This window comes from Xiphophorus maculatus, chromosome 14, assembly GCF_002775205.1.
Source record: "Xiphophorus maculatus strain JP 163 A chromosome 14, X_maculatus-5.0-male, whole genome shotgun sequence".
NCBI lineage: Eukaryota > Metazoa > Chordata > Actinopteri > Cyprinodontiformes > Poeciliidae > Xiphophorus > Xiphophorus maculatus.
Window position 1 is genome coordinate 10,764,905 of NC_036456.1, and position 14,331 is coordinate 10,779,235.

General features: G+C 37.4%; 2 protein-coding genes across 3 annotated transcripts; both read left to right on the plus strand.

Moving 5' to 3' along the window:
- The first annotated feature begins 219 nt into the window (after positions 1-219).
- On the plus strand, positions 220-2,885 carry LOC111610944 (mitochondrial fission 1 protein-like). Of its 2 annotated transcripts, none has more exons than XR_002753826.1 (5): positions 220-316; positions 727-854; positions 988-1,064; positions 2,420-2,525; positions 2,600-2,885. XR_002753826.1 is itself a non-coding variant. In XM_023346109.1 (5 exons), exons 1-5 carry the CDS (start codon positions 272-274, stop codon positions 2,701-2,703), a joined length of 465 nt encoding a protein of 154 aa, XP_023201877.1. In that variant the 5' UTR covers positions 220-271; the 3' UTR covers positions 2,704-2,885. The 2 variants fall into 2 exon arrangements, 1 of the variants encoding a protein (XP_023201877.1); XM_023346109.1 differs by having other exon boundaries at positions 727-851; positions 980-1,064.
- A 6,183-nt stretch (positions 2,886-9,068) lies between these two features.
- Positions 9,069-14,034, plus strand: cldn15 (claudin 15). Its single transcript, XM_023346105.1, has 5 exons — positions 9,069-10,745; positions 10,992-11,156; positions 11,385-11,466; positions 11,552-11,659; positions 13,412-14,034. The coding sequence occupies exons 1-5, from the start codon at positions 10,529-10,531 to the stop codon at positions 13,506-13,508; spliced, it is 669 nt and encodes a 222-aa protein (XP_023201873.1). The 5' UTR covers positions 9,069-10,528; the 3' UTR covers positions 13,509-14,034.
- Positions 14,035-14,331: the final 297 nt, after the last annotated feature.

Below are 14,331 nucleotides of genomic sequence, written 5' to 3' on the forward strand. Positions count from 1 at the left end.
TGCATAGAAGAAAATAAATGTTGGGCACGACTTAATAACTCGTTTCAACGACTTAGTTAATAGGTGGCCACGATTTTTATTTATTTATTTTTTCTTCTCATGTCACCACGTGAGTGTGAAATTTACCTAGAAAAAGTTGGAGTTGGATGAAGTAGGAAAAAAAGTCTTTATCCTTCAGCTCTAGGGGGGTGAAAAGGAAAACATTACGTAAGCGTTGTTGTGTCATGTGACGTTGTGACGTGGGCGTGTCCCAGCCCCGTTTTCCGGAAACATGGAGGCTGTTCTGAGTGATGTTGTAGCTCCTGAGGACCTCAAAGTAAGTTTTACATTATTAAACCTCTTACCTCGTCGCAGAGCGAACATATAAGCCAGTTAATAAGTAGCACCGATATCCTCTTACCTTCACTTGTCTCGGTAAAAGCTGACATTGTGGGAAAACTCAACACGTCGACACGTCTGTAGCGTCACGTAGCATGCTAATGCTAATGTCCATGTTTTGGGTTAACACTTGGTTGCCGTCTTAATCAAATTCTCTTTAGTAATCTGTACCTGGTGCCAAAAAGAGTTTTACATTTATATGTGGTTACATTAAATTGCACATAGTAGAACAATTAATGTAAATCTTACCCACCAGGATGTAACAGACGCTAAAAGTCGATACTTTTTCTGATATGTTGTAATTTTAAGCTGTTTTTATGAAACTTATTTGTGGTTTTTCTGTTCCAGAAATTCGAGAAGAAGTACAACAACGAGCAGCTGAAGGGATCTGTTTCTAAGGAAACAAAGTTTGAGTATGCTTGGTGTTTAATCAGGAGTAAATACACAGACGACATCAAGAAGGGAGTGTTGCTCTGGTAAATAAATGTTTATTATTAAAATTATTCATATTATTTTCCTTTATTTCTTCTAAGTAAACCTGTAGGAACCAGTCACATTCTTTCTGTGGACTGACTGCTTTAGCAAACATATATGTTTTTTGTCTTGCAGAACTTGTCCACAAATCGTCAAAGGACGACTCCCGGGACTATCTGTTCTACCTTGCAGTGGCCAACTACCGACTCAAAGTCAGTCATCTTTCCAAATATAATATTTTTAAAGATATTGTATTTTCTTTCATAACGTGTTCAAAATATTCTCTTCTGTGTGAATGGTCAGAACTTAATAGCTGTGGTGTCTCCTACCCACACCTCACTATTTATAAACAGGTTTACTTCTGTTATCTTCTAATGAACCAACTATTCATACCCATATGTTTAACCATTGCATATTGGGTCATTTCTATTAGTATTTGAATATTTAATGAACACATTGTTTAATTTTGTTGTATGTTGTTGTTAGTGGATTTTGTGTGCTGTTTCTATTGCCTGTCATTTTGACTCCTGCTCAAACCAAAGTAACTCTGAATGACAACCTGCAAACACATGTTATTTACTGGAGTTATATAAACCACACTTTCTTGTAGCCGGATGTATGTAGATTATAGAAAATGAATTAACTAATTTAAGTCAGTGGTTACAAAATTATCTAACTAGAAACCATAGGCTTGGCAGGCATAAACTAGATCAAAAATGTAAAGTATAAATAGGGTGAAATTTCCAACCCCAAAAGTAAAGAAAAGAATGAAAAAGAAAGATGTCTAAGAATGTTTAATGGATGATTTCATTACCTATAATTCTTACTCCCTTCTTTTGATACAAACACTGAGTGACTTCTAAAACAATAAGGCAGTGTCTGCTGATTCAAGCATGTTACCGGTGATGCAGCTAGATGTCACTGTGAGTCTGGAAAGTTAATACTTTGAGGTTTTCTTTTGGCATCAGTACATTTAAAGTTAAACTATTTTAATGTGTATATTTAACTGTTATATTTTAACTTTTTCCTATTGATTGTTTCATGTTCAGTCACGGATCCATTCTTTTTGCATAACTGAGATGAAACACTACTTTAATTTGAAAAATTGTTTCGTTTTGGGCTAATAATAACCCTTAAGTATTTTAACTTTTGCTATTTCAAATATTTTCACAAATATTTTCAAGTGTCTGTCAGAGGTTTACACCCATTTACCTGGTGTTTTTTTTACACCAGGGTGGACTAATTAGACAGCTTGTTGTCAGAGTTTCTAATATCTGATTTATGTGTTTGTGGGGGGGTTGTTCCTCACCTGCATTCTGGTACGGCAGTGTGCCTGCCTCTGCTCCCTCCCTGACTGTCCTCTGAAGATAACTAATCAGGACTTTATGGTCTGCAGGTTATAATGGTCTCTTTCTCTGCTTTTAAGCTGTAATCTCTCCAACTATACCTCACGTGCCTCATTCACCTCACGTCTGATCTGCATCGACTTTGATCGTGGCAGATTTGATTTGTTTTCAGAATTTTAGGTGACTTCTCTATTCTCTCTCTCTCTCTCTTTCCCCCCCAGGAATATGAAAAAGCCTTGAAGTTCATCCGGACTCTCCTGAGGAACGAGCCGGGGAACAAGCAGGCTCTGGAGCTGGAGAAGCTCATCGACAAGGCTTTGAAGAAAGGTAAGCGTGTGAAAAACAGCGTTCTGAAAACGCTCTATAAATCCCCACTCTCACGCCCGCTTGTCGTTGTCCAGACAGCTTGGTCGGCATGGCGATTGTTGGGGGAATCGGACTGGGCGTGGCAGGCTTGGCGGGTCTGATCGGCTTGGCGGTGTCAAAGGGAGCAGCGAAATCCTAACCTGGATAAAAAATGTGTTCTGGACTTATACGTTGACCTCCATTAAGAAAAAAACAAATAACCAAGTGCTAAAAAGAGGTTTGTTTGAAGTTGAATTTGTGCTGCGACACATTTGCAGCAAATGATGGTTGGAAAAAAATGTTTCATTCTTTAACAGGGTTGAAAATCACATTTTCTTCTGTTCACACATGTCAGTCTCTAGCTACTTATCTTACTTCAGTTGAATAGGTTGTCATTTGCTTTCTGTATGTATTTCTAAGAATGTACAGGTTTGTTTCATTGTTTATGGATAAAGGAAAGCGTTACTGATGCTGTGTGAACAATAGGAGGTAACATGAAGAGATACTGGCTTAAAGTCTGCAGGGAAGTTCAGCTCAAAGCAGTGAACATTTATTTCAGACATGCTTTTTTTGTTTATTAAGAATAAGAACTAATAGAATTTACACATTTACTCGTGTTAAAAGCTTTCCTGATATTTACTATGTTTAATTATTTTATATCTTGGTAGATAAAATGACTGCGAGAATATTTATGTCACTGTTGATGTTTTTTTACTGCAAATCATAAAGACTGATAAATTCATTTTTCAAAAAAAAATAAATTCAAATTTTATTTGTATAGCACATTTCAGCAGCAAGGCATTTCAAAGTGCTTTACATCATATCAAACACAGAAACACAATGCAACATAGAATCAACAATCAAAACATGACATTATGTCAGGTTCCATCAATAAATTTGTAAGTGATTACGTTTCAAATACAATCCTAAACAGGTGGGTTTTTAGTCGAGTTTGCATCCATACTACTGTGTTATATGGAACAAAATACCTATTGCTATTTTTAGAGATTTAATGAAGATATAAAGGCTGAGTTGCAGAACCAAATTCATCAGACGACACTGCGTTTAAATAAATTAAATATATTTTGCTTCATTTTTTACTTTTACCCTGTGGCACCTCAGTGTTACTCCGCCAACTTGCTGGAAACCAGGATCTGCTGCAAACTTTGATTTCAAAAAGGTGCATAAAAGAAATATTACACATTAACTGGACATGAAATTGACTGAAATCCAAATGTGCTGCTCCATTGTGTTGGTACGGGCCGTCAGGCTCGGTGTCAAACAATAAAGTGCTGTCGTACTGGATTACACAATAACCTTGATTACAGCGTGATGGGGGCATGCACATTGTTCCCAGTTGCATTTCTACATGTTGATTACACATTAATATCCTGCAGCACTCAATGAACGTTGGCCCGGTAACTCAAACTCACCGGAGCGTATCTGAATTAGCACTGCTCTGATAAATCATTGAGGGCAAAATGTGTTTTCAGTCTCAGGTTTCCTGGGTTCTTCTCATATGTTCCCGTTTCTCTCTCCTAGCGACATCTTTTCCGGTAAACAGATCATTTTTCCTGACAGGTCTGGTGAGTTTCGGTGTCGTCAGACGGGTTAATGAGTTACCCCTCCCGAAGTTGAAAACAGTACAAGCAGCTGATAGCCTCTATAAGCCTTCCTGTTGTAAAATCAAGCCGAGAACTTGAATCTTTCTGGAGTCTGAGGCATGTCTGATAGAACCTCCGAGAACCTGGGCAGCGTGTTTCTGTCCAAACCCGTATCAGTGAGGCCGTTAAATGCTGCCGGTGTCCGCCTCCATTTTTAATTAGGCCAATAAAAGACGTCGATTAGGCTGGAACTATGATGGACTTTAGCCTCATTGTGAGTCTAATGACTGAAATTTTGGCGTAATTAATGAGGAGCAGCGGGTTCAGATAACTGGAAAATTTTCCGCTCTTCAAAGCAGAACAAAGGACAAGGACTTACGCAAAGTTCAGGTATCCGCTTTGCTTTGAGCCACTCGTAAATAACTCCTCTTATTTACATAACTCAGCTAAAATTGTATTTTCCCACATTAGTTTTCACAAGCATTTTTCTAACAGAGTCATCCACAATTCCTTAGAAAGGAAGCATAAAAATCCTTTAAAAAATACATTCTTATGGCGACCAAGTGGCCACATTTTGCTGCTGTTTTTAAACTTTAAAAACCCTATTAATGTCCTCCATCTAAGCTTTTTTGGGTCAGTCCCAGATGTTTCAGACTTTTTGAAAACATTGCTCTGACAGTAGAAAAGAGTTATTTCAGCAAGTAGCCATTTCCTGATCAATCAAGATCAGCATACCTCTGCCTTTCCCGTCTTCCCCATTTTGAAGAGTTTTGATTGGGATTAGAAAAAGATTAGATTTTTCACATTTTTTCTTGTCAGAAGGCTGCACTCTTAATTGTCATATCTAAATGTTGCTCTATATGAGAGAAGCGTAATAAGTGAAAATCCTTTTCAAAAGAGACAGGCCTGTTCTGTTTCAGTCTGAATGGTAAAGCTGCAACCAACTATGACTCGCCCAGGTAAAAAAGAAAAGTAAGAGGATTAAAGAAATTCATTAAATTAACTAGAAAAGATTGAATTATGGAAAGCAGAAGCCACTCAAGACATTTCTGAACTTTTGCTACAAGACAGACAAAAGTAAACTGAGCATATTTTTGCCCAGAACATCTCATATTTACAGGCCCATTCAATAAATTAAAATATTGTGTAAAGATTCATTTACTTCAGGAATTTAATTCACTAAATGAAACAGTGAAACATATTTTCAAGCAGTTTCTCTTACATATAAATTTCTGCTAATAGCTAATGTAAACACGACATGTAAGTTTGAAAGATTTGACTAAAGTTACCTGAAGTTTCACCAGGAAGTGGCCTTGACTTCTTGCACACTTCCAGAGGGAATATCAACCAGACGGCTTTCTCTCGGCTCAGAGATGTGATATATAATCTGGGGTTCTTATTAATAGAGAAGCTTCCAGATTTATGTTTTTTAAGATAAGTAACCTCCCTATTAGAGATACCATTGAGAAAAAGCTTTTAATAACTAAACTAAAATGTATTTTTAATAGCTAGCAGATGCAGGTCTCAGGGTTATTTGTGGTTCCCATGGAAGAACCTTTATTTATCAAGCTCTTCTCATGTGAAACCAGCTGCTTTGTTCGCCATATAAATCAGATTATAGGTCAGCCTACTTAAATACTTAATATTAAGACTTCTAGAGAATTTGTTTCTATAATTTGATATAGTTTAAATCAATCAGGGTCAAGTACAGCGTGAAAAGGTGCGTCTGGAAAGTGTTCAACAGCTCAAATCCACATTTTGTGGGAGCGGTTGGTCAGATCTGACAGTTGCCTGGCAACAGCCTATCAATTATTATTGTGTTTTGAATGTTGCCCGAATCTGATTGGTGGAGAGAATGTAGAATCATTTCCGTTCTTTTTGAAAGGCTGCCTTAAAAAAAAAAGAAAGAACACAGTGCAGACCTTTGAATCCTCCCACTACAATGAACTGTTTGACATGACACACATAATCTGCCATATCCAAAACTTTGGCTTATAATGTTGTTTTTATTTTCGACTTTCCATCACTGCTTTGGTGTATCTCGAATGTTTGGTTAATTTTTGAACATTATGTGTCATTAAAGAAAAGGGATTCTCGAAATAGATGAAATATTCCTCCAGAAATCTGGTCCAATAATTATTAAGCAGTTCAGAACAGACTCTGTTTAAACATTTATCTGTGCACTCTTCCATGATGCGCCTCATCATCGCATGCTCATCTGATGTCCCTTTGCGTGGTCCGTTCCTGGAAAGCTAGTGGAAAAACTTACAGCCTTTCTAGGTATCACTTCACAAGTCATATAAATTATTGTTTTTCAAAGGCAAAGCTTGAGTGAAATCTGATTTTAAACTTTCAAACCCTCAGCAGTCACTCATGCAGTCGGAGGAGCTGTAAAACACGCTTCGCAAACAGTTTGGTCGTAAAACGGGCCGTTTATGGACATGGAGCAGGACCCGTGTTTTAGAGCAGCTCAGGTGTCAGTGACATTGGTGAGGGTGTTTTATTTGTTTGGTTTTAACAAGGATGTAAATGTCTAAATTTGATATATTGATCAGGATGCAGAGCTATAAGTAATCCCCTGTCATTTATAGCTGTAGTGTTCTCCATTGTATTGTTAGACGTGTTGTTTACTTGCCAGTTCAATGCGAAGCCAAAGCTTTGTATTTGTACTCTGAAAAATGATGCAGCGTTTTGTTAAAGCATTATATTTTTTATCTTTTGTCCCACTTCTACCACAACCTCAGTGTATTATTAATTTGGTTTTATTGTGATAGACCAACAATAAGTAATGCATGATTAGGAAGGGGAAGCCAAAGGATAAATGGTTACATCAGTGTTCAGGTTGTGCCACCAGCTCTCAAGTTTATGTAGGTCTGGACTTTGACTAGGTCATTCCAAAGCAACAACATGTTTCGATCTAAAACGTGATGGCTGTACATTAAGGCTCTTTTTCCTGTTGAGAGGTGAAATCTAATCTCAAATCTTATGTTTGAAAACCTCCATTGTGTGAGGATTTGAGTTTTTCTGTGTGTTTATTTTGGGTTTCTGTGTCTATTGAGTCTCCGTGTTGTCCTGTCTATCCCTTGATTGTTCCCAGCTGTGGGAACAATCTAGGGGTCGACAGCCCGCCCACCCTGGTTGGGATGTTTTCTGTTTTTTCTGTGGACTCTTGCCCTCCGTCCAGCGCCCCTCCGCCCACCCTGGTTGGGTTGTTTTTTGTTTTTTTTCTCGATACATTACAAGTTATTCTGACTGTTTCTGCATTCCAGAGATTTCTAAAAGTGACTAAAATTGATGTGAATAATTTTACAGTACAATTTGTAGACTATAATTCGCACATTTACATTCAACTTTTAGTTAAGAGTTTGGAATATACTTTGTTTTAAAATACATTTAAAGGCAGTAAATATGTTTCAAGCCCAAATGTGAGGAAAAGCTAAAAACATCAAGCAATAAAAGTATCCATAGAGCAAATCCAGAAAACTCTCAAAACCCATTTTTATGAACGAATCTTGAATCTTGAACATCCTGTCAATTTTAAACAGAGCTCCAACAATAAGGAACACTTTAACAGTTATACAGAGCCATGTGAATTTGTTAGATTATTTTCTTCTTTAATAACAAACACTTTAATTTAAAAACTGTGTTTTGTGTTTTCCTGTGTTGTCTTAAATTTTGAAATTGGGTTGATGTTCCGAAACACTTAAGTGTGACAAACATGCAAAATGTTGGGAAATCAGGAAACACTATTCCACACCACTGTAAATAAATATTAATATCTTTTCACATTGATCTAATTTGGAAGCATACAAATAAAAACAGTTTTGATATGATTTGATTTTGTGACAGGAGAGAATTACTGTAGAGGTAATGTACACCTCATTACCCAGAGTACAAATCTTTCTGAAACAGAAACACACATGTGGACTTAGCTTAAAATTGAGCATTTAAACTTTACAGATAACAATATGTTGCTTCTCTTTTATTTTTTCTAACAATTTGGAGTTATTTTTATTTTACTTGAAATGCAAATGTTTTATTTTGTGAAACAAACACTATGAAAATCCATATTTAGGCTGCGACTGGAGAGAATATTATATGCATCTAATTTATTTGTTTTTAAAGAATTTCATCACAAATTTTTTATCTATTTTTTCTCCCCTCCAGGGGGTCATTTTGTGGGCTCTAGTGTCCCTTATATGAAAGTAGGCTGACAGGAAAGGGGGAGAAGACATGCGGCAAAGGTTGCCGGGTCCGGGAATCGAACCCACGATGACCGCGTCGAGGACTCAAGGCCTCCAAACGTGGGTCGCACTATCCCCTACACCACCATCACAAATTTTTAGTATAAATTTTAAAAAAAAACAGTTCACAAAATATTTCCTACACATTTCTGAAGGTCAATGCACATCCTGTCTTGCTGGATCAGTTTTGATCTTATAAAAGTAGAGAAACACTAATCAGCTGCAGAAACCCTCATAAACAATGGATTCAGTTGGATTCAGTTCAGGAAATGTGGAAAGACATTGGAGTTTTATATATATATATATATATATATATATATATATATATATATATATATACATCATTTGCAGCAAGAGATGACTGACGTAAAGTAATTTTAGAAACCTGTGTTTTCCTGGCTCTGTGTATTTTGTTCTCTACTCTTTGTTATTCTGTTTTAACTCTATTACCTTTTTATTCAGTTGTTGGATTCCCAGAACCTTTTGTCCTGAGCAGGAGCGATAATTATTCGACATTTCTGACAATGTCTGATAATTATATACTGTATATATATACTTCAAACATGCTCTGATTATATACTGTATATATATACTTCAAACATGCTCTGATTATATACTGTATATATATACTTCAAACATGCTCTGGAGATTTCTAAAAAAACAAAAAAAAAAACAAAGTTCCTCCCTGAAACTTGGCCTGCCCTATTTCTAGATCTTTTTTGTTGACCTTTAAACAAATGAATTTGCGCCTTTATGAATTCTCTCTCTTCTACCAGATTGACAGCTGGGTCTCAACTGCAGGCTAAGATTTATCTTCAATATTATCAGCTGGGCCAACTTAAAGCAATCAGAGGATTTGTCAGCGCTGACCCAGATTCCATCACTGGGTGTTATTAATGAGGTCCAACAAACACAGAAACTTTGAGATAAACTAGAGAACTGTGAACTTTTTGTCTCTGCATTTCTGCTTGTTAACCATTGAGATTATTCCAGTTAGATGTTGACGTTGTTGCCCTGCGTTCTATTTTTTTATGAGAGATCTTCTCAAATAGCCAAGTAAACAGAGTTCAAATCATCAGTCCAATTTATTAAAGCCAAATAAGTGATCCATTGTTTAGGATCAACAGAGAAATAATTTACCATTACAGCGCTGGTCCACTGCTGCACGTCCTTAAGGGACCCGGACAATAGCTTTTGATTCCTTCCAGCTCCTAGATAAGCTACTCCCTAAAGAGAGCGTTCCCCTGTAGTGCAATTTCCATACCCATACGTGTGTGTGTGGGGGTGTGCGTACGTGTGTGTGTGTGCGTGTGCGCATGCGAGCATCAACCGGCTAAAATAGATAGAGGAAAAATACAGAATCATTTATCCATAACAACATTGTTCCAAAAAGCTAGGCGTGACACTTGGTGAACGTGTGTTCATGTCCCGTGGCCTTCAGATGTTCAACTCAAAACAATAAAACCAGCCTAGAAACATCTTTTACCACACCTCATTGTGAAACTTGCGTTCAGCCACGTTCAGACTCAATATTTGGGTTCCCACATGAAGAGAAACCGTCAGCGTATCAACGTTTGCTGATGAACTTTGATTGCTCGTTCAAATCGCACAAATAAATTGATTCTTTGACAAAGTAGTTCAAAATTCTGACCATGTCTTTGAAAAATCCACATATGTTCAGCAGGTAATAATCTAAATGTGATGAGCAAACATTTTTGAGGCATACGTAAAAAAGCATTAAGGACAACTGATGACCATTGGACCTTGAAAGTGAGCCGATAAACACCTGTTCAGTTTCAGAGGTGTAAAAAAAATAGAAAAGCAGATAGTGTGTGTGTCTGCGTGGGTGGGCGTGTGTATTGTGTGTGTGTGTGTGTGTGTGTGTGGGACAGAGGGAGAGAGTAAGATAGAGGGTAGTGGGAGGAGAAACCGCTAGTATTATAAATGATTATACATATCTGAGGATCCAGACACATTACACAGAGGTTATTGTCAACTCAACGGAGGGTCTCGCTTTCGGAGCTAATATTTTTTCCAAATTAACCAAAAAGAGAGAAGAAGGGAAAAAAACAGACTTGGATCTGGGTATTCTATCATTTTCTTTTGATTATCTGAGAGTTGGACTGAAGAAACGGTCATGGATCCAATTGTGGAAGTAGTGGCTTTGATTCTGGGGTTCGTCGGATGGGTGATGGTCGGGGTCGCGCTGCCGAATCGTTACTGGAAGGTGTCCACCGTGGACGGGAACGTCATCACCACCTCCACCATCTACGAAAACCTGTGGATGTCCTGCGCCACGGATTCAACCGGGGTCCATAACTGCAGGGAGTTCCCATCGCTGCTTGCCTTGAATGGTAGGTTTAAAAAAAATCTACAACAAAAGATGTAACAAGAGACTTTATATATAAATATGTATTTATTCTACCAACTCAAAATACCAGAGACTTTACCTTGAAGAATCTATAAAAAAGATTTATATAATGAGATGTGGAGGTTAAATGATAAGAAGATTTTATAGGTTTGAGGAGACTATAAACTTTCCTCCACTGCCACAGATAAGGACTTTAATTTACACATTTTTTCCTGGTTTATTCCTCCAGGTTATATCCAGGCCTCCCGTGCCCTGATGATTGCATCCATACTGTTGGGCACCTTCGGCCTTGTGGGGTCCCTGGTCGGAATCAAGTGTTCGAAAGCAGGGGGAGAAAACTATGTTCTCAAAGGGAGGATTGCAGGCACCGCCGGGGTTCTCTTCATCCTGCAAGGTAAGAAAACAGATTCAAGAACGTCCATCAGGGAAGCTTGCTGATAATTACGACTTGCTGATTCACTGCTCTATAGAAAGATAAAGAAACTTCTCTAAAGGGACAATAAATCAGGATATGGTTTTATTGCACATTTAAATCATTCCTCCATAAAATTTTCACTGGGTTCCTTAAAGAACCGGGTTAAACGGACTGGCAGCTTTCTAGCATTTTTATTTCTATCAAAAGGTCTTTGCACCATGGTCTCGGTGTCGTGGTACGCCTTCAACATCACCCAGGACTTCTTTGACCCCTTCTATCCGGGAACCAAGTAAGATGCAGCAGTAAAGCTGCTTAAAGTTGCACAGCAGAGCTTTAAGTAAGACATCAGCTGACCGTTTGTCTCTACGCCTCAGGTATGAAATAGGAGAAGGACTTTACATCGGCTGGTGCTCATCCGTGCTCGCCATTGCCGGAGGAGTCTGTCTCTCCTGCTCCTGCAAAGCAGGCACAAAGGAAAAATAGTGAGTTCCCATCCATGTTGTGTTTAATACTCAAAGAGCTGAAAACAGGTGTCTGCCGAATGCAGTTACATTTTGACGAGACCAAGTTGTTGATTAACTGCAATTAATCAAAGTCCTTAATAAGCTGCACACTGGGAAGCATGGCTCGAATGGCTGTGAACTGGCTGAAACATTACAAATACTCCAAGAGTAAAAACAAAAATGAGATTCAATCAGAGCTACTGGAAACGCTGCAGACTGATTTGGTCTTGAGGTGGAAATACCAGGAAGAGGTCAGAGGTCAGCAACTTGTTCGGTCCAAAGAGCCATTTGTAACATTGATCCCACTAGAGCTGCAAATCCTCCTTGACCCTTAAGAAAAAGATAACTAATCTGGCTCTAAAAAAAAAAAAAAGCAAATTTAAAAAAATGTGTTCACTGTTGAAAAAACACACTTTTTATACTAGAACAAGATTAAATAAATCACACAGATTTCATCTGAGTGACTTTAAAGGACTTGCCAAAAAACATTTCAACCATTAGTGCCATCTGTAATGGAAATCTTACACATCAATCAATCAATCAAATTTTATTTGTATAGCACATTTCAGCAGCAAGGCATTTCAAAGTGCTTTACATCATATCAAACACAGAAACACAATGCAACATAGAATCAACAATCAAAACACAACATTAAGTCAAGTTCCATCAATAAATTTGTAATTGATTACGTTTCAAATACAAATACATATTATTGAATCAGACACATGGACTGATTAATTTAGCATTTATTGTAACCTCGTTATTTAAAAGAAGAGGGCTAATTTCTTTATAATTTTTGGTAAAGTTTGTCAGGTGGAAAAAGAGCCATAAGTAGCTCCAGACTCCTGGTTTAGGCGAAAAATAAAGATTCAAGCATTCACTTGGTTTTAAACTGTTCGACTTTAGCGCCATCTAGTGTTGCAATAAAAACAGAGTGACAACCAGCCTGTATGCATTGCATAAAATCAAGTGTTTACAAATACAGCAGCAAAAGAAATCCAAAAATATGTTATTGGTGTAACCTTAGAAGGCTCACTTTATCAGGATATTGTTATAAATACATTACAAAACTGAAATTTTGTCCTAACGTGTGAAAAATCAACCCTAGGAGGCAAAAACATTGTATTTTACGATGACAAAGTTTGTTTCCTTTTGAATCCAAATCAGTCAGTGCCAATCAGGTTCTGCTATTGCAAAGTAATTAATGAAGTAATCATCAACAAAATAATTGAACAACATAAGTTTGAAAAATTGTATGTGAATGGAGAGAAGAGAAGTTTGACCATAATGCCCTTCACCATGTTTGCAGAAAACCAGACAGCACATCAGGTCAAAGCCTCATGCAAAGTATCAGGCACAGTGGTGGAAGAGTGATGACACGGGACATGATGCAATCTTAGAGTCACTCATGAAATTCACTGTATACCAAACCATATTTAGAGCTAAATATGAGGCAATCCAAAGTTTGGCATTTTGGATTTCTTTCTGGTAAATTAACAATAAATGTGTTTATGTTTGAGTTCACATTTACCTTTACTTTAAGACCCAGAGAAGACCAACTCTTTTACTAGTTGATGCATCAACATATAATATAAAAACTGAGAGTGAACCTTTTGACATGACTGTCTCTGATATCAAAAGAGAGAACCAGTGTGTAAATCTATTTGTCTTACAGTGCGTTACTCTCAACTATCAACTGTGTTTTGTTGTTTTTTGTTTTGTTTTTTGCAGCCCCTTGCGTTATCATGACAGAGGAATAGTGTACTCTGGAGCTGCACCAAGCAGAAGCGCCGCAGCCAGCACTTATGAACGAAACGCTTACGTCTGAGCAGGATGGCATTTTTCTGACATCTTCTCACTTTTTATTCTTGTACATAAATCGTTCATTTTTGGGGTTTTTTTACTCTTTCTGCTGGCCTTGTTGTCCATGGCTGTGAACTTGCACCATTTGCTTACTGTTGGCAGTAACTGTAATGTATAGAATCACAATTTCTGATGAATTTCCTGTATAAATCATTACTAAGGCCGATGATATAAACACTGTACAGAGCTGTTTTGCTTTTCTCTCTGCCACAACACAGACTCAGTCATTTTACCATTTCTGTTTGTATTTCACTGATGAAATCAACATGTGGGCATTTACCAAAACAATAAATCATGCTTTGATCTTCATAAACAAGGACAGATATTTATGCGGTCAAAATAGAGATGTTTCAGGTTTAATTTGTGTTGTTTTGTACAGTTTTGTAATGTGCCGTAAGGAGAGGATGGAGAACAATTGTTTTGCTTCAATTGTGTTGTTGTTTTTTTTTACTATTGAAGACAATAAAATATGTGTATAAGTGAAAACTGGAGTTTGACTTGATATTTTTGTAATCACAAAATGTTGTGATTCTAATGCTTTTTTAATAAAAATATTTTCCCGTATATTTCCCATTATTGGGATCTATCCTTACTGCCAAATGTACCAATTCCCGCTTTGATTAAAGCTCACCTGACCTCATTCTCAGAGAATTTATGGAGTATTGTTAAGAGAATGAAGTGAAATACCAAAACCAACGGCCTCCTCGGCAGAATCACAGAACCACACTGCATTCATTCAGCATTTATGTAAAAGAAGCTCTAACCAAGTATTAGTACTTACACACACT

What these genes read in the sequence shown, in the direction of transcription:
- LOC111610944 (XM_023346109.1), top strand. Translation starts at nt 272, where the DNA reads ATGGAGGCTGTTCTGAGTGATGTTGTAGCTCCTGAGGACCTCAAA. An exon ending in TAGCTCCTGAGGACCTCAAA is followed by an intron (nt 317 to 726) that starts GTAAGTTTTACA and finishes TTTCTGTTCCAG; the next exon opens with AAATTCGAGAAGAAGTACAA. An exon ending in ATCAAGAAGGGAGTGTTGCT is followed by an intron (nt 852 to 979) that starts CTGGTAAATAAA and finishes ATATGTTTTTTG; the next exon opens with TCTTGCAGAACTTGTCCACA.
- cldn15 (XM_023346105.1), top strand. Translation starts at nt 10,529, where the DNA reads ATGGATCCAATTGTGGAAGTAGTGGCTTTGATTCTGGGGTTCGTCGGA. An exon ending in GGTTCTCTTCATCCTGCAAG is followed by an intron (nt 11,157 to 11,384) that starts GTAAGAAAACAG and finishes TTCTATCAAAAG; the next exon opens with GTCTTTGCACCATGGTCTCG. An exon ending in GCAGGCACAAAGGAAAAATA is followed by an intron (nt 11,660 to 13,411) that starts GTGAGTTCCCAT and finishes TGTTTTTTGCAG; the next exon opens with CCCCTTGCGTTATCATGACA.